This window comes from Papaver somniferum, chromosome 5, assembly GCF_003573695.1.
Source record: "Papaver somniferum cultivar HN1 chromosome 5, ASM357369v1, whole genome shotgun sequence".
NCBI classification, from domain to species: Eukaryota; Viridiplantae; Streptophyta; class Magnoliopsida; order Ranunculales; family Papaveraceae; genus Papaver; species Papaver somniferum.
In genome coordinates, this window is record NC_039362.1 from 215,117,333 (window position 1) to 215,143,922 (window position 26,590).

At 38.0% G+C, this 26,590-nt stretch overlaps 3 protein-coding genes and 1 pseudogene across 5 annotated transcripts; 2 read left to right on the plus strand and 2 right to left on the minus strand.

Annotated features, from left to right (window-relative positions):
* Positions 1-513: 513 nt before the first annotated feature.
* On the plus strand, positions 514-7,941 carry LOC113284617 (annotated as a pseudogene).
* Positions 7,942-8,919: 978 nt separating this feature from the next.
* On the plus strand, positions 8,920-10,327 carry LOC113280799 (agmatine coumaroyltransferase-2-like). Its single transcript, XM_026529378.1, has 3 exons — positions 8,920-9,046; positions 9,194-9,643; positions 9,756-10,327. Exons 1-3 carry the CDS (start codon positions 8,920-8,922, stop codon positions 10,325-10,327), a joined length of 1,149 nt encoding a protein of 382 aa, XP_026385163.1.
* A 401-nt stretch (positions 10,328-10,728) lies between these two features.
* On the minus strand, positions 10,729-13,909 carry LOC113284618. Its single transcript, XM_026534128.1, has 7 exons — positions 13,316-13,909; positions 13,014-13,113; positions 12,820-12,885; positions 12,278-12,395; positions 12,069-12,151; positions 11,866-11,927; positions 10,729-11,257 (listed from the first exon to the last, which is right to left on the minus strand). The coding sequence occupies exons 1-7, from the start codon at positions 13,582-13,584 to the stop codon at positions 11,146-11,148; spliced, it is 810 nt and encodes a 269-aa protein (XP_026389913.1). The 5' UTR covers positions 13,585-13,909; the 3' UTR covers positions 10,729-11,145.
* A 1,918-nt stretch (positions 13,910-15,827) lies between these two features.
* LOC113284619 (small G protein signaling modulator 1-like) lies at positions 15,828-22,557 on the minus strand. 3 transcript variants are annotated; one of them, XM_026534129.1, is made up of 13 exons: positions 22,386-22,557; positions 22,053-22,253; positions 21,423-21,557; positions 20,574-20,672; positions 19,771-19,874; positions 18,837-19,642; positions 18,592-18,714; positions 18,370-18,458; positions 18,074-18,274; positions 17,218-17,658; positions 16,922-17,005; positions 16,053-16,340; positions 15,828-15,921 (listed from the first exon to the last, which is right to left on the minus strand). In XM_026534129.1, exons 2-12 carry the CDS (start codon positions 22,212-22,214, stop codon positions 16,296-16,298), a joined length of 2,289 nt encoding a protein of 762 aa, XP_026389914.1. In that variant the 5' UTR covers positions 22,215-22,253; positions 22,386-22,557; the 3' UTR covers positions 15,828-15,921; positions 16,053-16,295. The 3 variants fall into 3 exon arrangements, with proteins under 3 accessions (XP_026389914.1, XP_026389916.1, XP_026389915.1); XM_026534131.1 differs by lacking the exon at positions 21,423-21,557; XM_026534130.1 differs by lacking the exon at positions 15,828-15,921 and having other exon boundaries at positions 16,276-16,340; positions 17,214-17,658.
* Between the last annotated feature and the right edge of the window lie 4,033 nt (positions 22,558-26,590).

Here is a 26,590-nt window from a genome sequence, read left to right on the forward strand (position 1 = left end):
TTAAACAGTTTTTACTTCCTTGGTTGGTTTCGCTAGCACTTTCTACAAAAGCAATAAAACAATATCATTAGCCAAAATATTAAATCCTAGCGAATATAAATATGAGTGTAAAATGTAGCACTTACGTGCTTATCACTTACCAACACTCCAATGTCATTTCTTTCAAGCGGGTTTGAAACCGGTGATAAACAGTAATCCATTTCTAAATAAGAGTTGTTATCACTTTCATTTCTAAGCTTAAAAAAAATGATACTCCATCTGTTTCTGGAAAAAAGTGTTACTTTCATAATGGGCATCATAACGTGAAATTCGCATAAATAAAACGGAAAATCTGTTTGGTTAAGGATCTAAGGACCGTTTTTTGTTCTTTTAATTTCCAAAAACGTTAAAAACAAAGAAAAAGAAGGTGACAATAACGTGTTTGGTGCAGGTGTTTTCTAAATCCGTTTTTTTTTTGATAACTTTTTATTTCCGAAAACAGAAAAACGTTAAAAAATTTCGTTTTATACTGTTTTCTTTTCTCAGTAAACCCTAACAAAATCTCATTTCCAAAAAGAGTACAGACAGGTAGCTGCTGCTGCATGAAGAAGAAGAAGTGAAGTGCTTCTTTCTCTGCAACAAGGTATCTTCTCTCTCTCTGTCAGTTTCTATTTCGTCTTGGCTATTTGATTTCCCAGGATTCTGATTTTACTTTAATCTGAAAAAACAAGAAGAAAAAGTAGTATTGGATGCTAATTTCTGATTTTGCTATGAGCCTGTTTAAGATCGAATATGGTATGAAATTAAATCGATTAGATAGTTTATTGCTAATGGTTGTCTACCCGAAGTAAATCAAATCGTTGCAAGCGATTGTCTAGCAGAAAGTGTGGGTGATTTCCTATGATGTTTGGAGATTATCTAGATTAGAGACTTGTTAAGTTGTAGATAGTTCATTGCAAGTGATTATCGTCTAGCCGAAGTGTCCAGGTTACCATTCAAGTCACACCCATTAATCACATTTGAATATAAGTAAGGTTCAATTTGCTGATTTTAACTTCAAATGTGGCCTAAACAAAATAAAAGAGGACTTACTAGTAACATGTGATTTGATAGAGAATATGTGACCTAAACTGCTCAAAACAGACAAACTGCGACTGGTTCATCAAACATTATACAGCATTACTGGAAATTCATTTTTTTATTTTGATTTCATAAGGCAAGGTTAAATTACATTCTGGGCCTTTTGTTGAGTGCACATTTCATAATCTAGCTTCTCAAGACTCTTCGATATTCATAGAAAATTAAAGTTGTTCCATGCAGAATCAAATTTTAGAATGACTATTTTACTTATCATTAATTTTGCTTATCAGTTATCACGTCTGCTATTTTTATACTGAATAGGTTTCATCAGAATCATACAGATGCATGTAAATCTATGCCTTCTTTGTTTATGATGTTTAGGTTAACGTACCCAGATTGTTTCTAGCCTATCAGTATCTTAGCTCCATCTTCTTTGTTGGCTCCATCTTCTATATATCTGCTTTTTATCAATCAGTACCATGGAATTTGGTTGCTTGTTAGTTCTGAATTATGGTAACTGTATTAAGACTTATTTCTATTTGCTAATTTTCCTAATAACATCATTTAATTCTGAATGCAATTTGAGAAATTGAGTTCATTTGGAGGTTAAGTTCAAACATCAAAAGAAGCTTGGTTGTGACTCAATAATATTTTTTTTTTTTTTAATTATTCAAGGTTATGACCTTTGGAATGGTTTTCTCTTTTCAGGAACATTTGCCTCTAATTGATTTCATTCTAACTATCGTAGCTGGCAAGAAATTTCGTAATCAACATCCCCAGAGGGATTGTCTTAGTGCATGCCAAATCTCAGGTACTTGTCTCCACATGTTCTAAATGACTCATGTACTAACACCTTTTAACTTTAAAAGATTGCGCTAAACGCTATGATATAGTCCCTCCATTCAAAGCCAACATTTTCAATGGTAGTAACACACTGGAATGTTTCATCGAAGTTGAAAACCACCGGAAGACATTTCTATACAGAATGATTATGTGTTAATATAATTTAATAACCTTATTTGTCTGACTGCTTTTTTTATTGGAGATCGGGGTTTAGCCTCATTGTAGAATGAGAAGGTTGTAGTTAGATGCTTAGAGCATAAAACATGGAAGAACTTTATGAAGGTTGTGACTCTTGTGAGTTACGTCTTGCCATTGAGAGTTATGGGCACCAAGGCTTGGCCTGTTTCCGAATCGTTTGAAACCCACCTACTTAAAGCCTTTTTTGGGTATTCTGGTTTAGGCCAGTAGCCACCACTCACCAAACCACGTATTGCCAATTATATAATGCGCAGGTCTCTAGAGTATTCAGACAGTAGATAACCGTTGGTGTATTTTTATTAGGGGTCCCAAATTCTTTTTATAGTTCAGCACAAATGATTGGATCTTTCTTTGTTTCACAGAGCTAACTGTTTGAAAGGTCTGTATTGAAAGTTTTAATTTTTGATTCAGTTCAGTTAACCCAATGGCTGTTGCGGGGGAGATTACAGTTGGGCAGTTCTTGCAGGTATGATCAGTTATATTCTCTTTTTCTACAAGTATTTGGAGTATATACATATAACCTTCTGTCAATTAATTGATTTTTCTTCTACAGGGTTCACAGAGGCAAAATATTTTTTTGCAACAAAGTCTCCGTAAACGAAGATGCCAGCTGCTTTGGGGTTCGTTACAAAGACAAAGCCCTTCAAAAGGGATAATCAATAGAAGTCTTCTATCATCATCAAGGACCCTGCCTCTCCTAAAGCCCAGAGCAGTGGTTTCAGGAAATGTGGGCAGTTATACGGATGCAGACTCTGTTGAGACTGAACAGTCGATTGACAAAGTCATACATTTTTTCCGGATCCCATTTCTTCAAGAGAGTGCAACTGCGGAGCTTCTTAAATCAGTTCAGACAAAGATCTCAAGTCAGATCATGGGTTTGAAAACTGAACAGTGCTTTAATATTGGAATAAGTGCAGAGCTCTCAAATGAAAAACTGGAAGTGCTTAAATGGCTTTTGGGAGAGACGTACGAGCCTCAAAGTTTAGGGAGTGAGAGTTTTCTTGATAAGGAAAACCGGAAAAGTATTTCTTCTATGGTTGTCGAGGTTGGACCTCGTTTGTCTTTTACAACTGCATGGTCTGCTAATGCTGTATCAATTTGCAGAGCATGTGGCTTGACGGAGGTTACCCGCTTGGAGAGATCCAGACGGTACATATTAACTTTTGGTCCCGGAAGCAGTGGGCTAGAGGAGCAACAGGTTGCTGAGTTTGCTGCAATCGTTCATGATAGAATGACAGAGTGTATCTATCCTGAGAAGCTAATATCATTCAAGACAAGTGTCAAGCCAGAAGAAGTTCAGTACATCCATGTTATGGAGAGAGGACGGGAAGCTTTAGAAGAGATTAATGAGAAGATGGGTTTAGCATTTGATGAGCAAGACTTACAGTACTACACTAGGCTTTTCAGGGAAGACATAAAAAGAAATCCAACAACCGTAGAACTCTTTGATATCGCGCAATCCAACAGTGAGCATAGTAGACACTGGTTTTTCAATGGGAATCTTGTTATAGATGGGAAACCCATGAGTAGCACACTATTCCAGATTGTGAAGAGCACTTTGAAGGCTAACCCCAACAACTCTGTTATTGGATTCAAAGACAACTCAAGTGCGATTAGAGGTTTCCTGGTGAACCAACTGCGCCCGACTCTGCCTGGTTTGACTTGTCCTTTAGACACAAGTGCTCGAGACCTTGATATTTTATTTACTGCAGAAACCCACAACTTCCCATGTGCTGTAGCACCGTATCCTGGGGCTGAGACAGGGGCAGGAGGTAGGATTAGAGATACCCATGCAACAGGAAGGGGTTCTTATGTCGTGGCCTCCACTGCTGGTTATTGTGTTGGAAATCTTCACATTGAAGGTTCATATGCCCCATGGGAGGATACGGCGTTCAAGTACCCATCAAACTTGGCTTCGCCACTGCAGATTCTTATTGACGCAAGTAATGGTGCATCAGATTATGGGAACAAATTTGGTGAGCCCATGATTCAGGGGTACACGAGAACCTTTGGTATGAGACTTCCTAACGGGGAGAGGCGGGAATGGTTAAAGCCAATTATGTTCAGTGCAGGTATTGGGCAGATTGATCACACCCACATAACTAAAGGAGAGCCTGATATTGGAATGCTAGTTGTGAAGATTGGGGGTCCAGCATATCGAATTGGGATGGGAGGTGGTGCTGCATCTAGCATGGTTAGTGGGCAAAATGACGCGGACCTGGATTTTAATGCTGTACAACGAGGAGATGCAGAGATGGCACAGAAGTTGTACCGAGTTGTTCGTGCTTGTATTGAGATGGGGGAGAAAAACCCAATTATCAGTATCCACGATCAGGGTGCTGGTGGAAATTGTAATGTTGTTAAGGAAATTATTTACCCAAAGGGTGCCGAGATTGATATCCGGGCGATTGTTGTTGGTGACCATACTATGTCAGTTCTAGAGATATGGGGTGCTGAGTATCAAGAGCAAGATGCATACTGGTGAAGCCTGAAAGTCGTGATTTATTGCAATCAATTTGTAAAAGGGAAAGGGTGTCTATGGCTGTTCTTGGAACTATCAGTGGTGAAGGACGAGTGACACTAGTAGACAGCTTTGCTACAGATAGGTGTCGTTCGCTTGGACTGCCTCCTCCCCCTCCTGCTGTGGATCTTGAGTTAGAAAAGGTGCTTGGAGACATGCCTCAGAAATCCTTCGAGTTTACTAGGGTTGATCCTATAAGAGAGCCACTTGATATTGCCCCAGGGACGACGTTAATGGATTCATTGAAGAGGGTATTGCGACTTCCTTCTGTGTGTTCGAAACGTTTCTTGACAACAAAAGTTGACAGATGTGTAACGGGTCTTGTAGCACAGCAGCAAACGGTTGGGCCGTTGCAACTTACTCTTGCTGATGTTGCAGTCATTGCTCAGTCATATACTGGGCATACTGGTGGTGCATGTGCTATCGGGGAGCAACCAATCAAGGGTTTGCTAGACCCAACTGCTATGGCTAGATTAGCTGTTGGGGAAGCACTTACAAATCTTGTTTGGGCTAAGATTACTTCTCTTTCTGATGTTAAGGCTAGTGGGAACTGGATGTATGCGGCCAAGCTTGATGGGGAAGGAGCAGCGATGTTTGATGCTGCTAACGCTCTGGCAGAAGCGATGATTGAACTTGGTATAGCGATAGACGGAGGAAAGGACAGTTTGTCCATGGCTGCCCATGCTTCTGACGAAGTCGTAAAGGCTCCTGGAAATCTTGTCATCAGTGTATACACCACTTGCCCAGATATAACATTGACAGTGACACCGGATTTGAAGCTTGCAGATGATGGTGTCCTGATACACATTGATTTGGGCAAGGGAAAACGCCGGTTAGGAGGTTCCGCTCTTGCACAAGTGTTCGACCAAGTTGGTGATGATGCCCTGACATTGATGATTTCCGCACCTCAAAAGAGCCTTCGAAGTTGTACAGCAGCTGCTTACAGATGGATTGATATCTGCAGGTCATGATATTAGTGATGGTGGTTTGATTGTGTGTGTTCTTGAGATGGCATTTGCTGGAAACTGTGGGTTGCATCTTGACCTGAATTCACACGGTACGAGCCTCTTCCAAACTCTCTTTGCAGAAGAGCTTGGTCTTGTCCTTGAAGTTAGCAAGAAGAACTTGGATACAGTTAGAGGAAGGCTTCGCGAGGCCCATATTACTGCTGAAGTCATAGGGCAAGTAACTGGATCACCCATGATAAATCTATCTGTAGATGGGGTAACTCAGTTGGAACAGGAGACATCTCACCTAAGGGACATGTGGGAGGAAACTAGTTTTCAGCTTGAGGGGTTCCAAAGACTGGCTTCATGTGTTGAGTTGGAAAAAACAGGATTGAAAAGTAGGCATGAACCTTCATGGAATTTATCCTTCACTCCAGCTTTTACAGATAAGAAATGGCTGGCTGTGAAATCTAAACCAAAGGTGGCTGTGATTAGAGAAGAAGGGAGTAATGGAGATCGGGAAATGTCTGCTGCATTTTATGCTTCTGGCTTTGAGCCTTGGGACATCACTATGTCGGATCTCCTTAGTGGAGCCATCTCCCTTGATGAGTTCCGGGGGATTGTGTTTGTTGGAGGTTTCAGTTATGCAGATGTATTGGACTCAGCGAAAGGTTGGTCAGCCTCTATACGGTTTAATCAACCTCTTTTAACCCAATTCCAAGAGTTCTACAATAGGCCTGACACATTCAGCCTTGGAATTTGCAATGGATGTCAACTCATGGCCCTACTGGGATGGGTTCCAGGAGCCCAAGTTGGTGGCGTCCTTGGTGAGGGTGGTGACCCATCACAGCCGAGGTTCATCCACAATGAATCAGGTCGATTTGAATGTCGTTTCACAAATGTGACAATTGGGGATTCACCTGCAATAATGTTCAAAGGAATGGAGGGTAGCACATTGGGTGTGTGGGCTGCTCATGGTGAGGGGAGAGCTTATTTCCCTGACGTCGGAATTCAGGATCATGTCCTTAACTCTAACCTAGCTCCAGTGAGATATTGTGATGATAGTGGGAGGGTAACAGAGGTTTACCCTTTTAATCCTAATGGGTCTCCCTTGGGAGTGGCGGCAATATGTTCTAAAGATGGAAGGCACCTTGCGATGATGCCTCATCCAGAGCGATGTTTCCTAATGTGGCAGTTTCCATGGTATCCGAAGCACTGGGACGTGGAGAAGAAAGGCCCTAGCCCGTGGCTGCGAATGTTTCAAAATGCACGAGAGTGGTGCTCTTAAGACAGGTCAAAGATAAAGAATTACCTTCTCTTTTTTTTGTCTTTTTTTTGTGTGTGTGCCTGTATGCGTGTGTGAGGGATAGAAGCTCTTATTCTCATTCTGATTATTTGTTTCCATGCTGGGTTTTGTTTTGTGTTTAGATGGATTGGTTGCTGTATTAGGTGGAATGAAGAAAAGGATTCTCTCCGACCGTGGCTCGAAATGGTATCTCTATTCTCCCCCGTGTTATTATTCCTACTTGCGTTACTTTGTTCTATTGTTTCATTAAACTAGAAAGAATGCCTTATGGTCATAGATTTATAGATTGGGGATATAGTGGAATGTGTTGAATAGCATGATTAACTGGAGCCATGGCGTCATACATACAGCCTGCAAGTGTGTGAAATCTTTGTACAGCAACCAAATAGTTAAACTAATTTGAATGAGAAAAGAAGAAAAAAGACTGTATTAGTAATAAAAGTCGATCAGATAAATACACTCGGGTGAATAGATATAATAACCTGATCAACTGTCTTTGTATTTCGGTTTTCTTCGATTCTGCATGCAAATTATAAAATATTTATATTGTAGTCTAAGGAATCACATGTGCAGACATGAAGAAATATTTCTTTCCCTTTCATAAGCCTTTTGATTTTTGGTACTATCTGTCATCAATAGTTTTCTTCTTCTGATGGTGTGTGAATAGACGTCTGGATTCCCCAGTGGTTCTTGGTTTTAGCTTCTCTTAGCTATATAAATCGCTTAGTAGCTCACTTTTAGCCTTCTTACATGCTCAGTCCTTCCCTTTTAATTTTAAAACCTCTTTTTTTAACGTATCTTTTCCCTTTTTATGTTGCAGAAAATTTGGTTTGAGATGCAATACATAGTTGGCATATGAACTATACGATCTTAACGACATGAAGTGATTGGGAAGAACAACAATTCACAGGGAAAATCATTTGCTTGTTCTAGATGTTCATTATGTTGATTTCCCCTTTTTAAGTTCTATGTCTTCTATAGAGTACTCTGAATCTTTTTTTCCGTGTTTTTTTAGTAAAGTTCAGAAAGGGACTTATGATTAATAAAATGATTCGAGTGGTTCTCTACTTTTCAGTGTCCATTTTCTAATTCTAACCTCGTCGCCGCATGCATATACAGAAAATCTACTCAGTCCAAACAAACCTTATAGAGCCAACTTTCCTTGGCAAGAGGATCAGGTTCTGCTGGATCTGGTCTTGGTGATTTTTTTTTTGGTGCCATGTTGATTCATCTCACCACTTCTATGACTTTGTTCAATGTTGAAGTCATATGATTTCATCTCCTTGTTGAAAGATGCGTCTAATATTGATTTATGTAGGGTTTGTATTATTAGGCCACGATGCTCATCCATGTACAGTTTTCCTGGATTGATGTCAAGGTCAAGTTCATTTGGCTCAAGGTAAATCTTTCGAATTTTTTTTTTGATACCATCTCTTGCTTCATTTCCTGAAGTGGGTACTATCTCGCATCAATAGTTTTCTTTTCTTCCTTTCTATAATCCTTCCTATTTGCATGAGCAGTTAGTCTGACCTTTAAAGGTAGACCGTTACACACATCGTTTCACAACGAGGGATATCAAAGTTATCTTTTACCCGAAGAATCTGCTCGTCTAACTCCTCAATTGTGCTTGAGCAGCTATGCTCTGCACATCGGATCACCAGTCTAGTCTGCACATGTATCTCATGGTCAGTTACTAAACATGATGAACAGGACTAATATAAATGTGCACTGTCTTCTACTGACCTGTCCATTCCCTTATTTCAGGTGCTTGAAATTGGCTGATAATCTTCAGTGCTTGTTGTTTTCCTATCTTTTTACCTTTTTAGCCAAAAAAGGAAAGAAAAGATGGTGGGAATGGTTGATTTTTCAGTACAAGTGCAGAACCATAGTTGTACGGAACTCCTAAATTAACATCCACCTTTCTTTTGAACTGATGAGAAACGTAGATGTTGTTACTATTATCCATCTATTGTTCCGGAAAATTGCTGTACGGTTGAAAGGTTGTTGTCAAACTTTGAAGTTTTCTTTACATATACAGGTAGCTGATGACAAGAGCTGAAGACATTTCAGCCTCTGATCAGGAGGTACTATCTAGGCTTTCACTCGGCTCGATATTGTTGTGGAGAGCGCACGTGTTTAGCAGATATGGTGTCGCCTGTGATGATCGAACAAGTGAGTTCAAAGCTTTTGCAACCAATTTACAGTGATGATCAGCCAATTTCAACCACAATGCACGTCCCTCTTACTATCTTTGATAGGCTAGCATACGACCAATATGTACCGTCACTATATGCTTATAAACCACCAAACCCATCACAGTGTTAGAACGAGGACCTCAGAAGGCGTTATCGGAGTACCGAGAATGGACTGGTAGGTTCGGTGAAGATGATAATGGCCGGACTATAATTTTACTCAGTGATGAAGGTTTGAGGTTCATTGAAGCATCAGCTGACTGCACCCTTGATCAGGCTATGCCTTTTACAGTTCCCACCTTTCAAAAGCTTAGCCTAAGCTTCGAGGGACTGAAGGAATTGGCTCTAGTTCAGGTCACAAGATTCACCTGTGGGTCCTTAGTTTTGAGTTTCTCGTCGAACCATATTGTGGGTGATGGATTACTTATGAGCAAGTTCATGACTGCTTGGGCACAAGCTTGTCGTGGAATCGAGATCCACCCACGTCCTCTGCATGACAGAAACATATTTGTTCCTCGAAACCCGTACAATATCAAGTTCGATCATACAAGTTTTGAGATAGCAAAGAGGAAGCTCAGTAATGATTTTATGATGCCTCATTACACAAGATGATTTGATACACCAAGTTCTTCACTGCACACCGGAGTTTATAGCCAAACTAAAGAGCAAGGCTTCATCACCTTTTGCAGATGATAATGGTGGTGGCCTTACGGCAGCCTATAGCACCTTTGAGTGCTTGGTTGCTCATTTATGGAGGGTGATTACAAGGGTTCGAGGACTTCCTGATTCTCAGAAAACATATGTGAAGATCTCAGTGAACGGGAGGAGTGGGTTGAGCCCTCGAGTTCCCGATGAGTACATTGGCAATTTAGGGAAGAACCTTTTGGATGAATGTTTGAGCCAAACAACAGAGTTGATACACGAAGCAGTGACGAAGGTGAATGATGATTACTTCAAATCTTTTATCGACTTTGCAAATGAAAATCTGCACGATGATAGTCTGATGCCACTGAAAACTGACCACATGACAGTGCCATCCGTATGGCCCAATGTGGAAGTCCAAAGCTGGCTTGGCTTTCCATTCAATGATTTGGATTTCGGCACGGGCAAGCCGTTCACTGTAATGCCTTCATTTGATCCTTGGGAGGGTCAAATATACCTGGTTGGTTCCGTTACAGGTGATAGAAGCATAGATGTGCATGTAACTTTGTTCCAGCAACAGCTCGCGCTCTTCGAGCAAATTTGCTACAACATCGACTAGATATTTATGTTTTTCCTGTATTTTCTTAGCTGTTGTATTGCATCTCAAAACATCAATTATGAGAAACAAATTCAGGCTTGAATACCCCTCCATCTTTATAGAAAACATTATCATAATTTAGAGCTTTTTAGTAGCAAAAAAAAACTAACAGTTGCTAAGCTCGAAATCTCCCAAGCCCGACTGGAGCCAAGGTATAGAACATAAAATCCCTTGAGCCTGACTGGGGGTTTACAGTTCCAGAGTCTGAAGACATAAAGTTCATGCCCAAGTGAGAGCCAAGTCCTAACATAGTAGGGCGTTAAAACGTCTCATAAAAAGACTCGCACTGTAAGCCAGAGCCACCAAGGGTCCAAGACACAACATACGGAAAGAAAAATAACCTAAAACGGTAGTAGAACAGGTACAATGAAAGACTAATTTATTCTATTTCATCAGTTCTGTATAGTTTGTTCTTAACAGTTGCTAAGCATCCATTCCACATTTATATATATACCCCAGAACCACCAAAATGCAGTAAACCATGGTTTTAAAGAGCAGGAAAAAAAAAGACTTTTCTGGAAACGTTGAGTGGGCAATTGAACTACTACTTTATTACTTTCAACAGAGAGACTGACAGTAAGGAGACCTAATGGATAACTCACCTCTATCGAACAGTGAAATTTTTTATGATGGTGAGGGCGGGGCTTTGATGTGGTGTTACAGTCCTGCTCTAATGTGAAACGTGAACTGTTGTACATCAGCTACAAACTCCCTTAGGTTCTTTGTGCTGGAAAGCGTCAGTTGGGGAGAGAAAGGGATATGATGTCTTGCGGTTATTGTTATTGATGCATGGACAAGGACGACCTTGGGAGTATGGAGTTGGCTAGCTCTTCATTCATCTTCACTGGAAGTGGTGGCATCTGCTTCATTATTCCTGGCATGTTGTTCAAGCTGTACAACATGCAAATGGGATGAAAGTTAAAACACATGTCAAAATAGAACCGAGAGGACCATCTTAATAATAAGTCTGAGATTTTGAATCTCGAATTCAACATCATCCTTGATCACGTGCTGGTTGCTACTTAGACAGATAACTAAATATCAGCAACGCAACTGTGATAGAGTATAGTTAGGAACTTAAATGTAAGGCGAAGGGGTGAACCGTAGGGTAATAGACTGGTCATGTAAGTAACAACAAAAAAAAGGAAGTTCAACAACTCTTCGGAACTTAAAGTTGGACAAAACGTTAGACAATATAACTCCTGAAGTCCCAATAAAATGGCACCCTCGAGAGCAACTCCACTGAGTTTGGTCTAATCGAACTCAGTGATGAATAGCAAGAGAAAACCAGGATCTATGTCAGTTTTAAAATTTGGCTTAATTCAATTTTCCGTTTGTCTGGTACTAAACGAGAGAAAGAACCTAGACAGATTCCACCCTTGTATGTACGATAATAATTTATTTGTTAATTAATGCCAACCCAGGTTCACATCCTCGGGTCCCAGAAAGACAGAACAAAAGCATAAGATAATGAAGAAAGAAAAGAAACAGCAACATACTCATTCAAGATGCTAAGAATGTTGTCCCGAGTTTGGCAAAACAGATTGATGTTTTCCTGATACTGCAGTAAACAGAAAGATAAAAGATAAGCTCAGGGTATCATTTCGGCTAATTCATTCAACAATTCGATGAATTCTTACCTGCAATCCAGAATCTCCTCAAACCCAAAAAAATAATTCAGCCACAGCAAAAATGAGCTTACCTGATAAGACGCAAAATTTGCAGATATTTGATTGAAGACCTGTGCATTCTGCTCAAGCAGCTGTCCTGTTGCGCCACCAATGGCTGGAGGCAATAAATAAACACATTTTGTCAGTGATGCGTACAATCCAAATATACCTTTCCCTTATCAACTGGCCATGTTTATATTCTTTCACAATAGAAGAACTGTCATCAAATCCATGAACATACCTTTAAAGGAAATGCCATCGTCGTTGTCCATGGGCATCATGGGCATCGCATATGGAGGAACATTGGGTCGAACTGCTAGGTGAGATGCTGACTTTGTTGAGGGATCAGCAATTTTTTCCTACATGTCCATTGATAAAGATTCGTTTTGATGAGTGGAAAAGGATATCTCAATTAAGAACCACTGAAAGTTGGAATTGGCTGATGTAGGAAAGTCTCAGATGCTTTAGTCGGTCTTTTGGAAACTATAAAGCCAAATTTTTGAGCACCTATTGCTGCCAAAGTTTGCATATGCGAGGACTCAAAATTCACACATTTACATACTTCAGAGCACTTAGATATCACTTTCTCTTGCATAAGTTAGAGAATCAATCTCTTGTACAGGAAGTGAAAATCCCTAAGCAGCTCACTGGACGGCAACTATGAATGTCAATCTCTGCTGCTACTACATCCATACTCACTTTACAGTCACCTCAGAAGCACAAGCATGAGTACATACACATAAATACCCCGCACATAGCAAAAAATAAAACAATGCATCTTACCTTTCGGTCTTTGCTCTTCCTCGATGGATTATGGTCGTCTTTCCTTCTCTTGCCATTCTCCTTTTTCTGGAAAACAGAAGTATCCTTGATACAACAAAACTTAACACGAAATGGAAATAACATGCAAGTGACTTCTTTGTTAGAAATCAAAGTTACTACAAATAATAAGCAGGTAACTAAGTGGAAGAACTCACGGTCATCCATCTGCAACGAAGTGCAATGTCACGCGCCGTCTTATCTGGCAATTCCATTGCAATCTTTGCACAACGCACTAGAAACGTGTCCGCGGCATACCTGATAATTGCAATAAAATGTAAGACATCTCCCAGTAAGTTAGGTTACCATAAAAAGCTAATGCATAAGTGAGCATACAACTTATCCAATGTCAAAAACCATGATAAACAACCAAATCCAAGATTCAACAGGAGTAATTCAACAAAATCTTATCAAAAATTGAATAATTTGGAAGTAATCTTGGACTTGGAGTAGTACTTACTTGGTAAGACCATCTTCAAAGATTGTGAGCTCCTCAGGTGTCCATTTTAAAGCTAAACCAGGAACAGGAGCATGTTTTAGCCCTTTTAACATACGGATATAATCTTCACTATCAACCGGAACAGCTGAATTTCCATTAGTATTATTAGGGTTTCCAACACCACCACCATTCACAGCTCCATTAGAATTATGATTATGACCATTACTAGGGTTGTTTCCACCACCACCACCAGCTTCTTGATTCCCAGATGGGTTTGCACTTGCAGCCATAATTGTAACCAAAAATCAACTGAAAAAGAAAACCCAAAAAACCCCAAATTTCAGAATTGTCTACCAAATCTCAATAATTCCCGCCAAATTTGTCTGCTTTCTTTAACTCTCGTAAAAACCCAAACCCTAGAAACTCATAATTCAAACCCAGAGACTGAAGAAAAAGAAAGAAAGAAAGAAATTTTGTAAAAAAACAGAGGATGAATTTGGGGAATTTTAGACTGAAGGGAGCTCCACAGAAGAGGCTTTGTCTGAGAGGGAAAGATTTGTACGGAACCAAGAAAGGAGAAATTTTAGTTGCTTTAAATCTCTTTTTTTCTGTTAATGGAAAAATTGAGAAGTGTTTATATAAATGAGAAATTGCTCAGGAAGAAAAGGGAGGTAGTACAAGTTACGATTTTGTCCTTGAGGGAAAGACGTATTGACTAGAATCTCTCTGGGATTTTTTGAGATGAACGAATCGGGAAAAATAATTAAAATACTCACGAGAAACTCAGCTGAGTTGTAATGGATCGGTTTGAATAATGATTCGATTCGGTTACGTGTGTTTTTGTATTTTTACTACTCCAACTCTAAACGACGACACCCTTGCTTGTCTCGATCCGATTCCGACTATGTTGGTTTTCTTCTGACTTGGTACCTGATTCGTTTTCGAGTCAGATGCCAGATCTGACTTGAGATTTGAGTCAGACCTAGTCTCTGACTCGGACCAATTTGAGTCAGGTAATAAAATACCACTGATTCATGTGAACAAGCTACTAACTCATATTTTTAAGTTAAATGAGTCAGATCTAATTCAAAAAACAAACGTATCGAATCAGATCTAGATGAGTCATGTGATTTCAGTCAGATCCAGTTGAGTTGTGTGAGTCAGAAGAAAACAAACATGATCCTTAGTTTGTGTCAGATCTGACTTGCAATTTAATTCAAACTTGCTCCGTATGCCTTATGGGACCAACTCATTGACTCGCAATCTGATTTAATGTCTGACTCGGTGCGAGTCAGATTATTATTTTTTTGACATTTGGCTGACTTGGCTCACACACGAGATTTTCAAAGCAATGAAGAAATGGTGCATTGTCGGATTCTGTGCTTGTATTGTTATTTGTTTTATAAAGAATCTAGTTTTTGATATTCGAATAATAGTACACTTGATTTGTTATTTTTTGCTTGGGATACTTATCCTTGGTACCATACGATGATGAGTCGATAACTCTATCGAAACTCCACACAATAAAATAACATATCAGCATCAGAAAACGACTGGACTGTACGGCGACGTATTTGTGTACAAGTTGTATTCGGAGACGTACCCAATAATTCAAACTTCAAGATTGTGTAGTTGGTTACGTACGGAGTTCAACATTGCACTGGCCTGCCATTCCAAGTACTGTGCAAGGTTTATAATAGTATGGTTCTGCTAACAAAACTACCGACCCTAAACTCGTCATAAATCCATGAGTAGAACTCAACTCGAAAATCGGTTGACTAGACGAGGGAACTCATTGACTTATAAACTACCAATTAAGCCCATCTAACCAATGTGGGACTAGGATCCCAACAAAAACATTGGGTTACAACAACAAAAAATTCAGACACAGGAGAACAGTACAAAACTTCTGCGCAAGTTGGGATTTTATTCCTCTTTAATGCTTCAATGACAGAACAACCCTGGTATATTTCAGACTTTCACAGTTCAGCCAAACCAACCCGATTACAGTATACCAGGTTAGGTTGACTGAAACTGTTTTACTGAGAACATTCTGGTTCTTGATTACAGTTATCCAGCAGTTATTAATCAACTGCGGATAAACCTGGTGCATCAAAGACACCCCAAACCAATATAGATAACTAATGCAGATATTCTTCTGATCCGTGCATTGCCAATACCAAAAGTGGATCATAACTGAATAAAGATGATGATTTACCATTTGTTTGTAATGTTAAGAGAAGTCTCGGAAATTTTCAGCATACTAAAGAGAGTAGTAAGCTGTTTCTAATTTTTACACAGACAAGGAAAAATATTTGGGTGCACGAAAAGTGTAATGAGAATAGATATCCTTCAAAAAGTGCTCTATATTATAAATGCTAAAACATAGTTACAGTTTGGAATCTACCCAATGATTTTTTTTTCCAGGATACAAAATTTTTGAACATATTCACATATACAAGAAGCAAGAAGAAATGACAAGTGATACATGTTCCTTTTACAAAGAAAGGAAAAAGAATATGTCGTGTTTTTGGCCACTTACCAACAATACTATCTGTCAAATGGTAGCAGCTCTGTAAATCGGACTTCTCTGCAACTAAATAGAAGGCTTCATTTCCGCATAGTTCCTTCGTTGATTTCAAATAACCAAATGGGAAAAAATCAGCATCCATCACAAAATTGAAGGCAATCGCATTATTTAGTCATTCACCCAAACTTAAGATTAGGATAATGGAACATAACAGAGTACGTAATTTACCTTGGAAAAAAGATGTAAGACGAACTAGTAGTATAAACAACTGGATGAATCTTCAAAATGGCTGATTATTCTTCCTGCTTCTGAAACTTCTCAATAAAAGCGACAAATGACAGTTCTGTCACGTCGAACTCGATGGAAATGCGGATCAATTTACAACTCAGAATGCCACCATAGCAAATACACGAAACATGGGGGCAACGGTTGACTCTTCCATGTAGTGAACAATTGGAAATTCTATAACAGCTATATATTCTCTGGGTTACTGCCTGTTCTTTTGTGCCTGATTATCTAAAAAACAAACATTGCTTAAATTTATATTAAAAAAAAATAGCACTTGAAAAAGCTAATACCGGGATTTTTTCAGCAGGATGATACTTTCAGAGTTTTCAAAGGACTTTCATTAACTTTTCAGATATGAGCTAAGTATCTGGATTGAATACAGAACTTTTTCGTATACTAGAAGAGAAAAAATGTTCTAGTTTCTAACATGCTTTCAGATAACAAATCACTAAATCAAGAATAATATTACTGTTTCTCATTGCCAAGGTTAACCAACCAATGAACAATTGAGTTGGCAATTATTCAAGTCCTTGGAATAGAAATGACAGATGGAATTCTCAAAGATAATCAACTTTCTTGTAACACTGGTAACTAGTTTATGCATCGCATATGTGCAAAGATGTATGGAAAGAGAGGTGTCAATCAGTTACACCAAGCTTTATTCTTCTACCTAAATCAAAATGCGGCAAAAACTGCTGTTTCATGTAAAAATACAGTTCTTATTTTGGGTAATTAGAAATTTGGCATATCACGTACTCCTTCCGTATAATAGTATAAATTTATAATTACACGATAAAACATATATTTACCTTGTAAAAATACTTCTTTCGGAGTTTGATGGCCGTACGTACACATCTTGTAACGTTTATATCCAGCAAGTTATCATTGAATATCTGCAACAGAATTAAATATGATTTTATCTCCTAATTGGTTAACAAAAACTTCATTCAACTATTAGACAAGGATACTTGTTGCGTAACCGTTTGAACGATATGACAAAACTATTTGAATATTTTCAAACAGGAGAAAAATCCAGTGATTGTAATCTAGATATGAGCAGTCAACAAAAAAACATCTGAAATTCAAACTAAAGAAATGCACCTGCCTTTATCAAATCATCAATTGAACGAGTTTCTTTGATGATCTTGTGGCGATTGATAACAAGAATTGCTGCTGCGCAAAAGACAGGTAATTCATCGTCGCCATTCCGTGTTGAACTAATTATAGTACAGTTTTGCATGCGGTCGTTCTTTGACCAAAAACTCCTAGTCAAGCCACAAAAAGGATAACTAGCTTCCGCTTTCATTCCACTGTCATTAGAGACTGAATGTTCAACAGACCCAGTTATTGGTTGTGGGCGATCTCCCTTTGAACTTCCAATACTCTTTACACTTTCTTCTGCGGTTTTTGAACTTCCATTACTCTTTACACTTGCTTCTGCTGTTTCTGAACTGGAATACCTTGGAAGCTGTACAATTAATGGTTCGAGACAGTTTTCCTCCAAGTCTCGAGCTACTGATTCATCAAAGTCAGCAGCCCACATCATCTGCAGAAGTGCAAACAAGACAAAGAAACAAAATGGGTTAAAAACTAAGAAAATATCGTACACGTGAAACGAGAATGCGCTTAAACCTCATAATTTCTAAACCAAAGGCTACAAGTTGAAACTTATAACTACCACTACAAGGTCAAGCAAAGGAAAAGAAAAATGCATCTTCCCTAGGTCGTTGCTAAAGCAACCAAAAGTGGTCTAACCCTAACCACAAGCCAGGCAGTTTCATAAGATTATAAAAGAGTTCCTTCCGGAATGTAGGGACCAAAGCGACAGTCACTATGTTAAAACTATGGAACATAGTGTATGCCTAATGAGAAAATCTTGGTGTCATAGATGTATTGTAAGACCACTTGAGGGTTTAACCAAATATAACTTATAAAAAGCTTGATGAGCTAGGAGAACCAACCTCCCACATACAAAGAGCCTCATTAAAGGATAACTCCCGACGAAAAAGCACCAGAAGCATCCGAAAAGCAAAATGCAAGCTTTCAGCACCTATTAGTGACAGGTGGGAAAATGTTTCCTTATCTGTCAGTTCCAAGATTCGCCACAAAGATTCTAACTGCTTCATCACTCCAGTTGGTCCTTCCATCTGAAAATTTTCACGCTGCAGAAAAATCAAATAAATGTAAATATCTCATGAACATAGTAACAGAACCCAACATAACATAATGACATATAATGATTGGGGTCCAAGAGTACCATTCTTCTAAGAAGCATCTCAAAGCACCAAAAAGCATCCGCATTATCATCATACAACACAACAAAAGGCGAGAGCAAGTCGCTCATACCTATATAATCAAATTGCATTACATTGTCAAAAATTAATATATAAAAGAGAGAAAATGAGTGATTAATTTGAGAATAAATGAAATAAGAGCATAAACAGGAAAACAGAAGAAGAAAGGAACTCAGAAATTCAACCTTGGCAGTATCCAGTACCAGGATCAACCCATGCATATACAGCAAGAATGTCTGACATCCTGGCCATATTTTTGGCATCCTCGTAAAATTCAAGATGGCTATCCGTCCTTACAACATCAACAACTGGAAATGTATCATCTAGGTGAAACCGTAAGACTTGCTAAAAAAACACTTTACAATTAGCATACCTAGATATGCAATTCTACCCTGCATCAGTATTTCAACAAACAAAATAAGTGAATTACCTATTCGGTGAAGCGTCCAAAGCCATTCAGAAACTCTTTCTTCACTGGCACGCTCTCCTGCAGACGTTGTTGAACTCATCACTGCTGTTTCAGGCACATCAGATATTCTCAACCTATTTATTTCACTTTCATGTTCGAAGTTTCTTGACTGTATTACTTGTTTGTGAGAATCCGAACCAAAAGATCCGTGCTCAGACTCACTTGCATGTGAGACATCATCAGAGTGTAGACCACTTGATTCCAAAAACAGTTCTACATTGTTGTTAATTTGAAAACTGTGCATGTTTTCGTCCACCAAGTCTAGTTTTTCTTCGGAAGATAATCTATCATCATCATTTCCTCTAAACTCGTTCTTATCACTGTCACTTCTATCAAATAAATCTGTGACAGGTAAATGAGGAAAATCAAAATAACTGTCAGTATCATCATGTGACACATGAACTTCTCTCCCAGCTTTTGGGGAAACACAATTGGGTGGATCCAAAGAACCCATAGCTCGTGAAGAATCATATGCAGCGCTATCTTTGCTTCCTCTAACGCTCAACAGCTCGGCTGAATTAATAGAGCTTTCCCTTTGACAGACATGTGACGTACTTGTACAATTATTATTCTGATCCGAAGTCTCTGCCACATTTGCAGCATCATGAGAAGCTGATATACTTTCAGGTTCTGCTTCCCTTGTACCACTGTCTTTGGACAAAGTCCTGACATCCATCACCTTGGAACCTACAACATAAGCAAGAGAACCAGTTCCAATGCTTGAATGCATCTTTTGGCATTGCTTGATTAAATCTTTGTATTTCTCCCTGCAAGATACATCCAAAACAGTTCTTTTAGAATATTCCAAGAAAGATTGTTAACGATCAGAACTAATTTACATATAAGCAAATTATCGGGCTCTGATGCTATGTTCAGAAGAGGAAACGCTACTAACCTCCTGGCCATTCTCAGCTGCCTTCGGTGCTCAGATGTACTGCTCAACGCATAACAACCAAGAAGAAATTCCCATACTTCGGCCCGTATTGATGGATCCACACCCTGATAGTGCAAAAAGTAAGGCATATCTATTAGACCTTTCACCAGATATAAAGGTTTTTAAAATTCAGTTGCCAAGTATATAGAATTCTTTAACATCAACGGAAAAGCAATAGAAAACGATAACATGATACCAATGAACACGATTTTAAAATAATACAAAATTTCAGGGTTTTTAAAAATAAAACATATGTTACAAGTCTGCCATTATAAAGTTACCATCCGTCATCCGTGGATGACCTCGTATACACTAGATTAATGAGATGGGACATAAACATCGACAAAAGACCTACTTACTAGGCTTCAGCGTATCAGAATATCTAGTGGTAACTTTAGAACATTATTTTGATCAAGGGTTGTGACATCTTTGTATTTAAGATCATCTCTTTCATCACAGGGTTTACCTGCTACATGTGAGTCTCGAAAATCTCAAGATAGATTTCAAACACAAAACGCAAAGGTATTGCTACTAAAGAATATATATTCACATTACCCTCCCAAATGCCGGAGAACATCCAGAGAGCAAGGAAAAACATATTTAGCAAATGGAAATGCATAAGTAATTAATAATTGTACTCCGTAGAAGGTAGCATTCTGACCTCACTAATTGTGGAAAGACACTACCAATACCAGCACCAAACCTAAGCATGTCAACTAAGAACTTTTCTAAAGTAACAATAATTTAACTGTGAAACAGCTTACCCCCAAGACAATCAACTTAAGAGCCTTCCGGAATCCGAAAACCTTCCCATCACTATCAAATGTGGCTCGCCACTTATCTGGCCTGAGCATCTTGCTACTCTGCACAATTGAGACAAGAGAGCTAGTTATTAACTTCAAACAGAATACAGAATGAACAAAGTGCTAAAAAAAACTAGTTGAAGTCAAAAGCAGGGCAGACTCTGGTGTGGGATACATTGAGCTACAATAGGATGTTAAGTGACTTTTCCGTTTATACTGTTGCAAGTTCCGGTTCTAATTCCCTAACTGCAGTGTTTCAAGGCACACTGTTATGTGATCTATTTTCATGGTACATGTAAATTTAAAAAAAAAATATATATATAGAAGATCATATGGAACCTAATGAAGAACATGAAATAAAAAACATGAGGATTCTCTTTCTGTCAACACTTAAAGAGCATCTTCTTGCAAGGAGATACTTAAAACCAGACTCCAATAATTCTTAGTAAAATAAAGGCTCCACTCCACATTAAAAATGGATCACACAGATGCTATACAAACTGTTCACCTTTCACATCCCATTTTGTTCTTTTTCCAGTAAATTTAGCTGTTATATCGGTATCTCCTTCTCGGAAAGGTGAGATTGTCAACCAATCCACTAGCTTAATCCAATTTCCATGAGTATCAATCACTTTTAAGCGGTATCATAAGTACAAAAATTTACTAACACTTGATATAAGATGAATGGCATGGCCCACATTCATACATATTCGACGCTTTATTAAGCCAGTATAAAGGAAATGAATGGAGATGCATCAAATGATTACTAGTGTGAACTGTAAGACACACAGACTCTTTTGTTGGTCCTACCATGATACGACTACGACAGGGTAAGCAACTTGAGGCAAAAATCTTTAGCTTCCTCAACCGATTCTTCAAATAATTCAACTGTCCAAAAGAACACTTGATGTCCCGTTGAATGGTCCTTTGCTTTGACCGAACAATCTGATAGAAAAAGTGTAATGTCTCAGAGCCACACTTCCTATCAAGAATGAAGTAGCAACGGCATATCCATTCAAAAGACACTATAAATCCTCAAACAAACCTATCTTGTTGTAGTTCTAGGCAAACTAATGAAAATAGCATCACCACCAATCACTGTTTTCCTATTTCGTATCTAAGAACAACAAGGACAACACCATTTTACAGGTCTGTCTCCTAGTATCTAAAACAAAACTCTCATTTCCCCCATAATCATACATTTTGAATGTTTTACTAAGTTGAAAACATATCGATTCTTGTGAAGCTAACACATTTTACAGTAAAACATTACATCGAAATGACCACCGTGCAGTGTCTCGCACAACACATTACACTAAATTCCAACACATCTGAACTAAAATCTCAATTCACAAGCAAGAAATCTGAAACAAACAAACAAAAAAATCCCCATTTTCTTGGAGAAATGAATTACGGATAGTCAGGAAAAAAGGAACTTACTTTTGTGGGAGATTGATGAAGACAAGGCTCTCCAATATCTTTGACGATCGAACTCACACGTTGTAAATTGACAATAGTACCAGACTTTCCTCCACAACCCCATTGTTTATTATTATTATTTTCTTTTGTTGATTCTTTTCCTCCCTCAATAATATCAGACATAATAAGAAAACCCCTTCTTGATTTTCACTCTCTAATCATCTACAACAACAAAAACCCAAATCAGAAATGAATCAAAAGATCTATAAATCGGACAAAACCCAACTGTAAATCTCGATCTAAATCAAAATGAAATTGAAATTTGGGAGAATGAAAGAAATTATTTTTGCTTACCTAAAAAAATTAGGGTTGGGAATTGAGATCTCTGCTGTGATGCAGAGAGAGCTCAAGAAGAGTATGGTCGTCATTAACAGAGACCGTTTTTTTTCTTTTCTTTCTTCTTCTTCAACAAAGGGGGGATTTTTTATTTTTATTAAATTTTTTTTGGGAGAAATTTTAGGAGAGAAATCAAAAGAAAATGACTGTGGGAATAATTTTATTTTTATTTGTCTTTTACATTTCTGAATAAGTGTGCGAGATACGATGCGTACGTACGGGGAGTGTGATATTGACAAATGGATGGGGTATTGGATTGGAGTTGTTGAGTTTGCCTCGTCATTTACCAGATTTCGAAACTCATCGGCATCAAATTTTTTACCAATAAGAAAAATAATTCTTGTGGAATAGCTAGTATGGTAACCAATGTTAACTCCACATGCAGTATCTATCAAATGAATTGTTTTAAATTTCTGAAATACATTTGAAATGAACTCAATAAAATTCAAAGGGACTTTATCTGGGGGAAAGATCCTGATTAACCAAAAGGTGTCTATCTTAAGGCTTGGACTTCTATTTGCAAACCTAAGAACCTTGGAGGTTTGGGAGTCATGAATATGTAGTTTTTCAGTGGTATTATGTTTCTGTATAACAACAATTGAGAATATTATTTTCAAAGTTGTTATCGCTGTGGAATCGGTTCTTCAACAACAACGATGTTGAGTTGAACACGTTCAGAATCATTGCAACTTGGAACAATGAAGAGTCCAAGGAGAGTTGAAGAAACCAAGGAAATCAAGGCATGATGGATCGAGGAGTTTTTCAAACTTTATATTTGTTATCCATATGTATTAAATAGTTGTCATTAAAATTGACAAAGGGGGAGATTGTTAGAGCATTGCTCGGTCGAACTCACAAGTGTTGCTATATCAAGATTGTTGTCAAATTTAATTGTCAAAACTATATCTTGATTTCTAGTCTACAATTAGTTAAGTCTCGGTCTAGGATAGAGGTAGTTGAGAAACGAGACAATCATCATTTGCGTTCTACCGTCTGAAGGCGAAGATCAACCGAAGCTTTTGGAGAACATCATTAACAAAAGTTAAGTGCAGACTGAACCACCTATTTCTCAAGTTATATTCACCTTCCTATCCTTGAGACGGTTGTCGCGTAACTAATTAAACTAGCTTGCATAGACAAGAATGTCGAGTTGAGAACTATTTATTTAGTTTACGAATTTCTCGAAATATAACGACTAAGCTTCGTGGACATTTGTTCATACTTGATCAAATTTCGGTGGAGAAATATTTATTGTGCGGAACCAAATCATGATTCAGTCTATCATTTGAAAATATCCTGGAACGGTGATATGTGTCATTGATGTTATTCATGAATGTTTCGAATTGATTTAGAGAAATATAGAACAATTATATTCAGAATACAAGAAAGTGTTATCAGTCTTACAAACTGAGAAAACTGTTATATGTCTGAAGTCGTGTCACATGTATTCGTGCATGTAGCAGAGTAGCTATATACCGACTTTTTTAGATTTGTGTGGTTTATATATTTGTATGTACATCATGGGAAAATATGCTTGTTTCGTGATCCAGATAGGTAAGCATATTCGTATACAAACCATTCTGGAACTGTGGTAAGGGAACCAGATTAAAATAATCAAACCGGTATGCGAGCCAAAATAGTTCTATGTTCTAGAACCGATTTAGTACCCAAACCGGTACGTGAACTGAAAAATTTCTGTGAACTCCGGAATCGGTTGAAAAGTCTTAAGTTTGCAAACCGGTACGTGAACTGAAAAAGGTATGTCGACTCCGGAACTTTCGTTAGACCAAAGTTTGCAAACTGGTATGTGAGATGCAAATGTTAGTCAACTCCGGAACTCGACCATTGCATATAAGTTTGAAAACCGGTTCGTGTACTGTGACTTGTCCGATTCACGAACGGTTCAAGTAATTGTACTTTGTACATTTACCAACTATGTCGATTATGATTCAAGTGTAATTAAATTATTTCTATGAAGTGATTTTCATTTGATCAATTCTATAATTAACACTAGACTCATTTGATTACATTATTGTGACTCAATGTTAATGTCTTGATGAACATGAAAACGAGTGTTAAGCTTTTAAAGTTCAAATCGGCTAGTTTCGTCTAACTATGTTGGACATAGTCTTTATACACGGTTCTGTTACAGTTTACCTAACCATAGTGTATATCATGTATATGTGATAAAATTCAAAGCTTTCATCTAACGGTGAATATTGATTGCTTGGTTCCGAAGCTATCTTAGCTTAAACCTAAAGCAACCTAGGCTTTGAAGTCGATATAAGGGGAACCCTTAGAAACTGGGATCTTTGAATCCTGACACTACTTTCTGGTGTGTCCTGGTTTTATGTAGAGTCTTCCTCTCCAGAAACCTTTTTAGGGTTTAGCGAATACAAAGACTTCATTGAGATTCGTGAAGCCAGGTCCAGTTATCTTTTATCTTGATAACTCGAGTATCCTGATCTTGATTGTTTGTTGAGCCTTGCTCCATCAATCAAGATAAATAGTAATCAACAAAGTATCTTCGACTCATGCTTTGTTGATTCCACAAGTTTTATACTTGTGACGTGAATAATAATCTAGGATGCACTTCGGGTTGCATATATAAGTCCGAATTTTGAGGGTAACCAGACTTTTGTCAAGTTTTTATCGATTTCCATCACCTAGATCTTTCATTTGATACGATCATCCGTTTAGATCGTAAATCAGGAAATCAATCATGGGCTTATCTTTGGGAGGAAGATTTGGTTTAAAATCTTCAATTGAGTTGAAGAAACTCTTAGTTGCTGTGAGACCGTCTAAGGGAATCAATTACGCGGAGTCCTGCTGGGATTCAAGAGGTTTAAGGAGCGCTAATATGCCTGAATCAGTGGGAGACTGAGTTCGGGATCAACTGTACATTCCAGACCGAAGTTAATTGGTAGTAGGATAGTGTTTGTAGCTCCTTAATACTGTTTGGTGTTCAATCTAGACTAGGTCTCGGGGTTTTTCTACATTTGCGGTTTCCTCGTTAACAAAATTTCTAGTGTCCGTGTTATTTATTTTTCCGCATTATATTGTTTATCTTTATAATTGAAATATCACAGGTTGTGTGTTGATCAATCACAGTAGCTAGGTTCAACCTTGTTTGTTGGATAAGACTTGATTGATCCTTGGATATTAGTCTTTGGTACCGTCAAGAACTCTCTTTGTAGTTAGGTTCATGGCTTCAATTCTGTAAACGTTCTAACAACAAGAAAGAGAGAGAAATATAACTCTAGACACTTTCCTTGATTGAGTTTCTACTCTCCGAATGTGTTGAGTTTGTCCATATAAATTAATTGCCTACGAAAAAGTTGGTAGTGTATTTTGTTACCCCCAGTGTTTTCAGTATCTCTATGCCTACTACCAATCTGGTACACGCACGTGATTCTTAAGACAGATTCCACTATCTTAAGCCGCTTCACTCACTATGAAGAATTCTATCATTCAACTTCTTTATATCGTATTCCAAAACAGTAAGGGACTAATCTATATTAGTAAGCGCTCTATCAACCTCCCAGATCAACAAGTTAATCAGAGATGCAGTTGAGTTAGAAAGCTTCTTCCGCGTAACTAATATAAACTTTTTGTGTCGGCTAGACAAACTAACATCGAGATTACCGAAATGATCAATATTAGTCCACAAAACCATCAAAGTAGATCTCAATTAAAAACACCCAAAGAGAGATTTTCGATCTATTCAACAAGCTATAAAATATATATCAAGATAAATGAGCTTGTCGGATGCCAGTAAATCAAGTGTGCACAAAGTTATCACAAATATCAGAATACCGCAAAAAGTAAATCTTCTGATTATTAAATCTTCAGTTTTCAGAGTACCTACACAACTAAATCGATTGATAACAAGAATTGTTTATAGTAAAAAAAAAAACTTTAAATCTTCAGTCTTTGTCAACGTTGATTCACCTCTAGCTTCTTCCTACAAACATATAAAATGAGAGAGGGCATGATGATAATAAAATAAAATTCTACACACATGCAATAATTTTCATAGGTTAATGGTTACAGACCCATATTTTAATTGACAAAAGTTTCTACACACCAACAATAATTTTCATGCGTTAAAATTTTATACACACATGTATTTTCAGGTTTAATCGGATTGAAATATAAGGCAT